We start from the raw sequence: 10564 nt of genomic DNA, 5'->3' as shown, positions 1-10564 counted from the left end.
GGGACGGGTGTGAACCCCAGTCCCACGGGAACACTGGGGACAGAAAGGGCTCACAACCAGCCCCAGCTTTAACCCAGAGCCGGGGGGGTTTCACCTCCAAAATGTCTTTTCCAAAAGCAACAAAGAGCCCTGGGAGGAAGGTAAAGTTCCTCTGGGTCACCCCTAAAAATGGAAGTTCAGTCAAACCCTGGCTTGGCTTGGGGGGGGGACGGGGGACACACACAGACCCTGGGGGTCCTCGTCTGTCCCTAGAGAGGTGGGGGGAGATGGGAACGGGGAATCCAACCGGAGGCAAAGGCATTTCCAGGTGGCAAAGGCAGCCCAACCTGTTTGGGCAACAAATCCCCGGGCGCTGGCCAGGACTCACTGCTGGTTTGTGGGGGAGGTGCAACTAAACCCCCCCCCTCCAAAGCCAACAAGGCTGGAGGTTTGTGGAGCCGGGTAGAAGGAGGGGGCTCACACAGTGAGATGACTTTCTGCACCCAAATTCAGCCCCTCCTCACCCCAAAGGGTACCTCCGGATCAGCTCCCACGTTCCCGGTACCTTGGCCTGGCCACTAAAGCTTTTACTGAAATTTTTAGGTTTTTTGAGCTCTGTCCTGGGGGAGGTTTTGCTTCCAGGTTGGTGCCTGCAACCCCACCAAAACCCTGGGGAGCTGGGGGATGTCCCCCCCACGGCCAACGACCACCCCACCAAGGTTCCACCAGCCCCTGGCCCAGTACAACCACTGGAGATTAACACTGATGGGCCAAAAAGAGGTAAAACAGCCCCATTTTGCAGCGCTGGGATGGCGACCTGCTCCCGTGGCTGCTCCAGGGGGTCCCGGCCACGGTCTCCTGGTGTCCCCAAGGGCCACGCAGCCAAAGCCACCCCAACCACTTCATCCCAAACCATCTCCAATGGCCACATCCTGGGGCTCCCCCGGCCCCAGCCTGGGGTGACAGCCCGTCCCCCAAATCTGGGCTCACGTTGAAAATTCGACGCCGAGCAGCTCCCACACATTTAACCCCCTCTTTGTCTGTGAACAGGTGGGGGAACAGGACACACCTGGGCCCCCCCCAAAACCAGGGCTGGGAGAAAAGCCAAGTCCAACCACCCCGAACCCGAGGGACAGGAGAAGGGAGAGGTTCTGAGCTTGTGCCTTTCCCTTTCTATTAACTGAGAAGTAATAAATGCAAAATAAAAGCACCCCATGAGCCCCGGACGGCGGCATCGTGTTACAGACACCCAACGCGGCGAGGAATAAAAACCCCCAAAATAACCCCCCCTCCTGCCCGTTATTGGGTGGTCGCACAGGACGAAGGGACAAGCAGGACATAAAGACCTCAGGGGGAAGAATTATTCTCCAAAAACCAAGTGACCGCGGGGGAAAGGACAGACTCACCCCGGGGATGACTTCCCCCTGCCCCCCCGACTCTCTAAAACCAACACAGGCTTTGTTTTTTTTTTACCCCCTCCTTAAGCAGCATTAATACCCGCTTTGGGTCTGACTCAGCTAATCCAGAACGGCAGGGACCGGAGGACACAGGCACCTTTAAGAGCCTAGAAACAGGCAGGACCTGGCACCGGGCTCCAAGGGAGACATGGAGCGACGGGCAGAGGTCCAGAGGAAAAATCAAACCCCAGAACAGGCGGGAGAGGCAGCAGAGGCCAAAATCCTTGGGGGGAGAGAAGATGGGTGGGAGGTGGGAAACGAACCCCCAAATCGTTCAGTGGGGAGAGGAGCGATGGGGAAACCACCCACCCGGACACGGGGACGATGCAGAGAAGGGACATGGTGCCACCAACCTCCTCGGTAGAGCTAAAAGGTGGCTTTGGGACCTGGTGGAAAGGGGAAGATGAAACCTGGCCATGGAAACCCCCCCCCCAGGACAAGGCCTGGCCACAAGCCCTATGGCCAAGCCCCCGGCGTGGGCAGAGATGACAGGACACCTCCACAAGAGCCTTTCGGGGAGGGATGGGACAAACCTGGCCTTCTCTGCACCCCTCTCCATCCATCTTCTAATCCAGATCCTCACCCGCCAGCCCAACGCTTCAGCTTCTCCCTATGGCTCCTCCAGAGCTCACTCCGTTTCTCCTGCTCTTCAGCAGCCCCCACTTGTGGGTCAGGACCAGCCACCTTCTCCCCAAAGCTCCACTGACCCGACTCCACCTGCACCCACCACCCAACGACCCACCTTCACACCCACCAGCAACCCAGCACAGCTGAAGAAATGCCACGTTTTGCCCTCAGTTGGGCTCTGCCTGGGTGGGTCTTTCTCCTTCTGATTGGAAATTGCCCCCAGCTGTCCCCCCCAGGTGAGCCCAAGGCCAGACCCGACCCCCAGGTGATGAGACTCAGGTGCTGCAGCCTCCCCTCATCCCCACAAACGGCCTTTCCCTTTGACATTCCAGTTTTGCAATTTTTCCACAAAGAGAGAAACCCCAGTTTCCCGGGAGGAGCAGGAGAAGCGGGTCCCCAGCCCACGGCTCCGCAGTGAGGGTGGTGGCAGCAGAGACACAAGAGCATAAAGGGAATCAAGAGCTCCCAAGGGAGCACACATGAGATCTTACTGCCTTAAAAATCCCCAGTTTTAAGGAAGTTTGGGGAACACGCTAAGGGCCGGTCCCAGCACAACACAATTCACATGTCTGCGGGTTTCCTGGACTGAGCAACTTGTAGATTAAAACATCTTAAAGTGGGGAACCCTGGAATTTGCTGGTGTTTCTCCCAGCCCCAGGGGCTGCGCTTCCAAACAGGAGCCGTAACGTTCTGCGTGTCAAACACCAGGGATGTTCCCAGCCCAGGAGAGCTCTTTGGGGCGCTGGGATGGCGACCTGCTCCCGTGGCTGCTCCAGGGGGTCCCGGCCACGGTCTCCTGGTGTCCCCAAGGGCCACGCAGCCAAAGCCACCCCAACCACTTCATCCCAAACCATCTCCAATGGCCACATCCTGGGGCTCCCCCGGCCCCAGCCTGGGGTGACAGCCCGTCCCCCAAATCTGGGCTCACGTTGAAAATTCGACGCCGAGCAGCTCCCACACATTTAACCCCCTCTTTGTCTGTGAACAGGTGGGGGAACAGGACACACCTGGGCCCCCCCCAAAACCAGGGCTGGGAGAAAAGCCAAGTCCAACCACCCCGAACCCGAGGGACAGGAGAAGGGAGAGGTTCCGAGCTTGTGCCTTTCCCTTTGTATTAACTGAGAAGTAATAAATGCAAAATAAAAGCACCCCATGAGCCCCGGACGGCGGCATCGTGTTACAGACACCCAACGCGGCGAGGAATAAAAACCCCCCCCTGCCCATCATTAGGGTGGTCGCACAGGACGAAGGGACAAGCAGGACATAAAGACCTCAGGGGGAAGAATTATTCTCCAAAAACCAAGTGACCGCGGGGGAAAGGACAGACTCACCCCGGGGATGACTTCCCCCTGCCCCCCCGACTCTCTAAAACCAACACAGGCTTTGTTTTTTTTTTACCCCCTCCTTAAGCAGCATTAATACCCGCTTTGGGTCTGACTCAGCTAATCCAGAACGGCAGGGACCGGAGGACACAGGCACCTTTAAGAGCCTAGAAACAGGCAGGACCTGGCACCGGGCTCCAAGGGAGACATGGAGCGACGGGCAGAGGTCCAGAGGAAAAATCAAACCCCAGAACAGGCGGGAGAGGCAGCAGAGGCCAAAATCCTTGGGGGGAGAGAAGATGGGTGGGAGGTGGGAAACGAACCCCCAAATCGTTCAGTGGGGAGAGGAGCGATGGGGAAACCACCCACCCGGACACGGGGACGATGCAGAGAAGGGACATGGTGCCACCAACCTCCTCGGTAGAGCTAAAAGGTGGCTTTGGGACCTGGTGGAAAGGGGAAGATGAAACCTGGCCATGGAAACCCCCCCCCAGGACAAGGCCTGGCCACAAGCCCTATGGCCGAGCCCCCGGTGTGGGCAGAGATGACAGGACACCTCCACAAGAGCCTTTCGGGGAGGGATGGGACAAACCTGGCCTTCTCCACACCCCTCTCCCTCCAGCTTCTAATCCAGATCCTCACCCGCCAGCCCAACGCTTCAGCTTCTCCCTACAGCTCTTCCAGAGCTCACTCCGTTTCTCCTGCTCTTCAGCAGCCCCCACTTGTGGGTCAGGACCAGCCACCTTCTCCCCAAAGCTCCACTGACCCGACTCCACCTGCACCCACCACCCAACGACCCACCTTCACACCCACCAGCAACCCAGCACAGCTGAAGAAATGCCACGTTTTGCCCTCAGTTGGGCTCTGCCTGGGTGGGTCTTTCTCCTTCTGATTGGAAATTGCCCCCAGCTGTCCCCCCCAGGTGAGCCCAAGGCCAGACCCGACCCCCAGGTGATGAGACTCAGGTGCTGCAGCCTCCCCTCATCCCCACAAACGGCTTCTCCCTTTGACATTCCAGTTTTGCAATTTTTCCACAAAGAGAGAAACCCCAGTTTCCCGGGAGGAGCAGGAGAAGCGGGTCCCCAGCCCACGGCTCCGCAGTGAGGGTGGTGGCAGCAGAGACACAAGAGCATAAAGGGAATCGAGAGCTCCCAGGGGAGCACACACGAGACCTTACTGCCTTAAAAATCCCCAGTTTTAAGGAAGTTTGGAGAACACACTAAGGGCCGGTCCCAGCACAACACAATTCACATGTCTGCGGGTTTCCTGGACTGAGCAACTTGTAGATTAAAACATCTTAAAGTGGGGAACCCTGGAATTTGCTGGTGTTTCTCCCAGCCCCAGGGGCTGCGCTTCCAAACAGGAGCCGTAACGTTCTGCGTGTCAAACACCAGGGATGTTCCCAGCCCAGGAGAGCTCTTTGGGTGCCTCCAGCATCCCAATCGCCTGGTGACATCCCAGCCCCGGGATCAAACCCCATCCCAACCACCCCTGGGAGAAGCTCTTGGCGGTGCTGCCTTCATCCATCATTTATGTGAAGCTTCGGTTTCCATCCTTCCAGCAGGAGCAGGAGTGACCTCGGTGCCTCCTGCTCTCCAGTTGTTTTCCACCACCCGGCCGACGGGCAGAGACATGAAACATTCATTTCCCCATCAGCCAACACAAAAAACAACTGGGTTTTCACCCGAGAACCACAGGGAATGGGACAGGGTGGTTTGAAGGTGGAACCAGCCTGGACGGAGGCTGCTTCACGGCAGAGACATGAAACATTCATTTCCCCATCAGCCAACACAAAAAACAACTGGGTTTTCACCCGAGAACCACAGGGAATGGGACAGGGTGGTTTGAAGGTGGAACCAGCCCGGATGGAGACCACTTTGTGCCCCCAAAACCTCCTCCAAACCCTCCTCCTCCAGAGGAGCCGTCCCCGAGCCCCACAGCCAGGCACCACGTGGCCCCTTCCAACGATTTATAACCCGGCACGGAGCCCAGGGGAAGGGGGAATCTCGGGCAAGGCAGGAAAGCCAAGAAACACTCCTCCGTCAGGAAAACAGTCACGAGATCCCCAATGTCTAGACGGAGCCGGCGGCTCCCGGGGTCTGGTCCAGGGGAGGTGCTGGGATGATCCAGGGAAAGAGCCGCACGGAGCCTCAACCACCCCACGCTAAAAACCCTCCAGCCCTTCAAAACAAAGCAGCAAAATAAACAAAATTCCCCCTCTTTCCAGCTCTTTTCCCCTCCAGTCCCCAGCCCCAAGGATGCTGCTCAGCCTTTTTTGCTCCACAAGCCCCCGTGCTGGCGGATGCGGGGAGTGAAAAATCCCCATTTTCTCCAGGAGAAGCCCTCGCTCTGCTGCCAGCAGACAGGGAGCTCAGCACCACGGCCACTTTGTGCCCATCACTTTTCCACATTTAAAAAATAAACGCTGCAAAGCCCAGGGGAGCTCTTGGGGTTTGGAAGAGGCGCAGCACGCCTCTGCCTGAGCTCAACCCACTGAATCCTCGTTTGCTTTGGCATTAAACCCCATCAGCACCCAACCCTCTGAATGGGAAGCCTCTCCCCACGCAGCCCGGCCCCTCCAGCAGGGAAAGCCTGACTTTCCACCACCTGGGAGCTGTGAAAACCAGGCAGAAACCCACCACGGGGCTGGACAAGCCCCACGGGTGACGCTCTCCACCCTACAGCCAGAAGGGCTCGTGGCCCCAGGGCTCATTTTGGCCAGGGAAGGGGGATGGCAGAGCTGAGGGGTTTATCCTCTCTCCCCAGGGTCTGTTCTGCCTCTGAAGGAACCCCATCGTTGCCAAACCCCAACAAGTTGGGACAAGGAGGAGATCAGAAATCCGGGATGGCTGCTGATTGCGAAAGGGAGAGGGCGGCCGTTGCCCCAAGCGCCTGGGAACCGGGCAGTGCAGGAGGCACCTCGCTCCTCCAGCGTTCCTGCCTCCCCTCCAAACCTTCTAGTGTCCTCCTTTCCCCTCACACCGAGAAAACTGCCCCCTCTGGAGCCCCGGCACCCCCGAGCGTGACCCACCGGCGTGTCCTGGTCTGCCCAGAGGCACAGGAATCACAACTTCCATCACCTGCAACGACGGGGACCAACAAACCCCCCTCTGAAGTGAGGTATGGGATGGGAACGGGTGGTGGGAGCACGGCCCCCAGGGGTGGGGGGGTCCCCTTCTCGGGCTGAGCCTCGGAGAACCCCCCCCCAAATTACCTCTTCCTCGCTCTCGACTTTGGGATTGCTGGCTGTGCGCTTCAGATTGCTGCTCAGGCTGATGCTAACGGTGGCGTCCGACTTGGACCTCTGGTGAGTCCTTTTGGAAGGAGAGAGCCCCATGTCCGGGGCCGGGCTCAGCGAGGGCAGCTCCCTCTTCTTGTAAGCTGGCTTCAACTCGTCCGAGAGGATGAGTTTCCGCAGCTTGGTCCCGCGGGAGTGTCGCTGAGTGGAGATGTGCATGTCCGAGGAGTAGGCGCCCAGCAGGAGGGCACACTGCAGGGAGAAGTTGATGCTCTGCCGGCAGCGGTGCACGATGTAGGGCTTGATGGCGTCCCCCACGTCCTCGTCCATGTGGATGTACATGTTGAGCAGCTGCGGCAGGTAGAAGTCCACGTCTTCGTTCCTAAAGCAGAACAACCTATTCCCGATGTAAGCCTGCACCCCGGGTTCCTTTGAATTGTACAAGTATGAAATGGCCATGGAGATATCAAAGAGTTTGGATTCGAAGAGCCGGAGGAGCCAGGACTGCTTCGCCGAGTTGTTCTTCTGCCTCTTGCGGGCCGTTTTCACCGTGTTGGCCACGGTCTCATCCTCCTCCTGGATTTTGGAGGCCGTGCCAGGTGGGTCGTCCAAGCACTTGATTTCGTAGCCCTCCCCAATGTCTCCGTTGGCCAAATCCACCGGGGCCCGCGGGGCGCGCTCGGCCTCGCCGCCATCGCCCGCTTTGGCCGAGCCGTCGGAGGAGACGCCGTGCATCAACTTGACCTTCTCCAGGACCTCCTCGCAGGCTTTCTTGGCCACCTCGGGGTCGATGACGGCCAGTTCCCCGACGCCTTCCGTGATGACGCCCAGGGACGTCCCGCCGCTGCCCTGGGGCGCCGGCTCCGGGGCTGAGTCTCCCATCGCAGCGCCGGGTCCGCGCGCTTCAGAGCTGGGGGAAAACGAGAGAAAAAGAGAAAAGAGTCAGGGACAAGGTGGGAAAACGGGAATCCCCACGGGGGGGGACAGCTGAAGGGACACCGAGAGCCGGGGTTTGGTGCCCTGGGCTCTGGGGGTCTCAGGGGACCCCGAGCTGGTCACCTCGGGGTTTAAAGCTCTTCTTGGTGCCTTGGCAGAGAGCTGTGAGCACCCACCAGCCATTACACAAAATTTCCCTTGTTACCATGACGATAAAAAAAAAAAATAAAAATTGAGCCAGCCAAAAAGAGGAAGAGAAAGAAGGAGGGGGGAAAAAAATAAGCAGGTTTGGGTTTTTATTTTTTTATGCTCTCCAGCCCAAAGGAATTCTGCAGGGCGTGGGATCAGGTGAGGGGGACCCCGTGGCTCTGCTTCCCGCTGGAATTTTATCCCCTGTCCGGGGGTTTTTGCTCATTTCCCCCATGGGACAAGAAGGTGACAGAGGCTCAAGGTGCTTCGATGGTGAAATCCCCCCCCGGGGCTGGGGGAGCAAAGAGCTGGAGCAAGAACCAAGTTTGTTCCAACGAGGTCCCCGTTTTCAAAGTCCAGACACTGGATTACGCCGATGATTAGCGCTTAATTACGGTTTAAAAATAAGATAAGGGAGGGATTGAACACACTTCCTGGTTTCTCCCCTCAACGACGAGAGCAGCGGCGCATCCCTACGGAGCAGCAGCGGGAATAAAGGCGGCCGGCGCCAGGAAAAATGGCCCTCTAAAAAATAAAATAAGGCATTGGATTCGATCTGCGGGGGCTGCGGCAGTGGGTTCCTGAGAGGAGATACTAAGGCATTGGATTCGATCTGCGGGGGCTGCAGGTTCCTGCGAGGAGGTATCTCCCCGTTAATTCGATGCCCTGTTTGTTTGTTTTCACAAGGGATTATAGATCCCGACGCGGGAGAAAGGGCTGAGGGAATATATTTCTAAATATTCCAAGGGGGGCAGGAGGAGGTTGGGGTGTCCGGGCACCAGCGCCGCTTCCCCGGGACCCGGTTTCCTCCTCTTGTTTTCCAAGCACTTAAGCTCTAAGTCCGAGGTGGAAAAAAAAAAAAGCCCGAGCAAAGTTCATGCCGGAGCCGAGCTGAATGGCATCTTTCACCCCGGCCGCCGCGCACAACGTCGGGCTCTGTGCCGGCCGTTCCCTTCCCTACGGATCCCGCGTGCCTCAAATACTTGTGGTCATTAGATCCTAAAGACCCCGCGAGGAGAAGGAAGTTGTTTTTCCTTCGGAGGCCTTGCCCCGCCAAAGCCCAAGATGATCTCGGGTGGGTTTTTTTTAAATTAACACCGTGCCGGCAAAAAGGAGCTCCTCTGGGGTTTGTAGAGGAACGGAGACGGGTCCGAGGAAGGGTCACCCAGAGCTTTGCCGGTGCCAGCGCTTCTGGGGGCCTGCAAACGTTGGCATCAAGACAAGCAGGGTGACAAAATGATGAAAAATTAAAATAAAATGAGCGGTGGCATCTGTGGGAGCCCCAAACCTCCATGGAGGTACCATGGAGATACCACGGAGGGACCACGGAGGTATCACAGAGATACCATGGAGATACCACGGAGGGACCATGGAGATACCACGGAGGTACCATGGAGATACCACGGAGGTACCATGAAGGGACCATGGAGATACCACAGAGGTCCTTCCCAGCCCAACTGCTCCATCCCACGCAGGGAAATGCTGCCGACACACTCCTCACCAGGCTGCAGAGGGAGGAAAAGCACATGGGACCCCCTTAAACCCCCCGTTAACCCCCCTCCCCGCAGCCCCGGGGCAGTGTGACAGCACACGCTGCACAATCCTGGAGTTAAACCTCCTCCAGGGCCACAGGAGAAGTTGGGTCCGACCTGACCCACTCACGCGAGGTGTCCCCGGGGGCTCCCCGGCGCCGTCACCACCAGCCCCACGTCCCCGACGCCTCGGCCACCGTCCCCCCCGGCCGGGCAGGTCCGGAGGGACCCGCTCCCTGGCGAGGAGCCGGCCGGAGCCCACAACTGCTGAGTGGGTTAAACTTGGATTAAGGAGCTGCGCAAGATAAATCCACCCACGGGCCGGCAGGGTTACCTCTGCGCAGGCTTGGAAATCAGTGCGTGGTGTTTTTATACTTATTATTATTATTATTTTGCTCTTCAGCTCCCCCCAAGACACTTACACAGCTGCCTTCTTCGCTGACATCCCGGCCACGGGGCTGTCAGGAGCCCGACGAGGACACGGCTCCGCTCCTGGAGCTCCCAGAGGATCCCAGCGAGGGAGGTCGCTCCCCTCCTCCCACATCTCTCCCCATTTTTCCGTGATTCCCCGTTCCTTAAACGTATCCCCACGTGCTATTCACCTCCGGAGGCCGAGCAGAGCTCCCCTGCTCCCCGTGGCTGGTCTCAACGGGGATAAAAACCCCATGGGCTGCACACAATGAAGCAATCCAGGCTGGAGAACAGGCTGAGCCGAATTCATGCGGTTCGTCCTCCACCCACAGCCATAACGGGCCAAGTTTCTCTCTGGTGGAACGGCCCCGGAGCCGGTGATTAAATACGAAATAAAGGGAAGTCCCTTTATTAGCAGAGAAACCACCGCCGAAGCGGCCGCGTGTCGGTGCGGTGGGTCCAGAGCAAGGTCCCTTCAAGGAAGGGACAAAAGCAGAGGGAGATCTTTGGGAACGGAGCTGGGGCTTTACAGTGGGGGGAAAAAAAAAAAAAAAAAAAAAAAAAAAAAATGGCAGCCGCCCAGGAGGACAGGCTGAAGCCTCACCAAGACATCTGGTCCCTATTACACCGTGTTACTTTTTGTTTTGCTCAGCACCGAGGGCCCTCGACATCTTGCTGTGCTGTGGGGAAGGCCACGGGGGTCGGGATGGGGGACAGAAAAGGCACCAGTGGTGCTGGGCCTGGGGGGAGGAGGGACAGTCAGTGCCCCCCGCTCTGCTTAGGGGACAGTCCCCACTCCCCAGAGCGTCCCTGCTCCTCGGAGCATCCCTCCGGACCCACCACAAACAGAGCCACTCGATGCAACTTCTCAGG

At 58.2% G+C, this 10564-nt stretch overlaps 1 protein-coding gene across 1 annotated transcript in view; it reads right to left on the bottom strand.

Moving 5' to 3' along the window:
* PI4KB (phosphatidylinositol 4-kinase, catalytic, beta) overlaps positions 1 to 9740 on the bottom strand; it is a 38704-nt gene extending 28964 nt beyond the window's left edge. The window contains exons 1-2 of the mRNA XM_014960843.1: positions 9703 to 9740; positions 6600 to 7533 (exon numbers count right to left, since the gene is read on the bottom strand). Coding sequence (XP_014816329.1) covers positions 6600 to 7533; positions 9703 to 9725 — 957 coding nt within the window. The 5' untranslated portion in view covers positions 9726 to 9740. The remainder of the gene's footprint in view (positions 1 to 6599; positions 7534 to 9702) is intronic.
* Positions 9741 to 10564: the final 824 nt, after the last annotated feature.

This window comes from Calidris pugnax, unplaced genomic scaffold, assembly GCF_001431845.1.
Source record: "Calidris pugnax isolate Ruff unplaced genomic scaffold, ASM143184v1 scaffold469, whole genome shotgun sequence".
NCBI lineage: Eukaryota > Metazoa > Chordata > Aves > Charadriiformes > Scolopacidae > Calidris > Calidris pugnax.
This window is presented reverse-complemented; position numbering and strand designations above follow the sequence as displayed.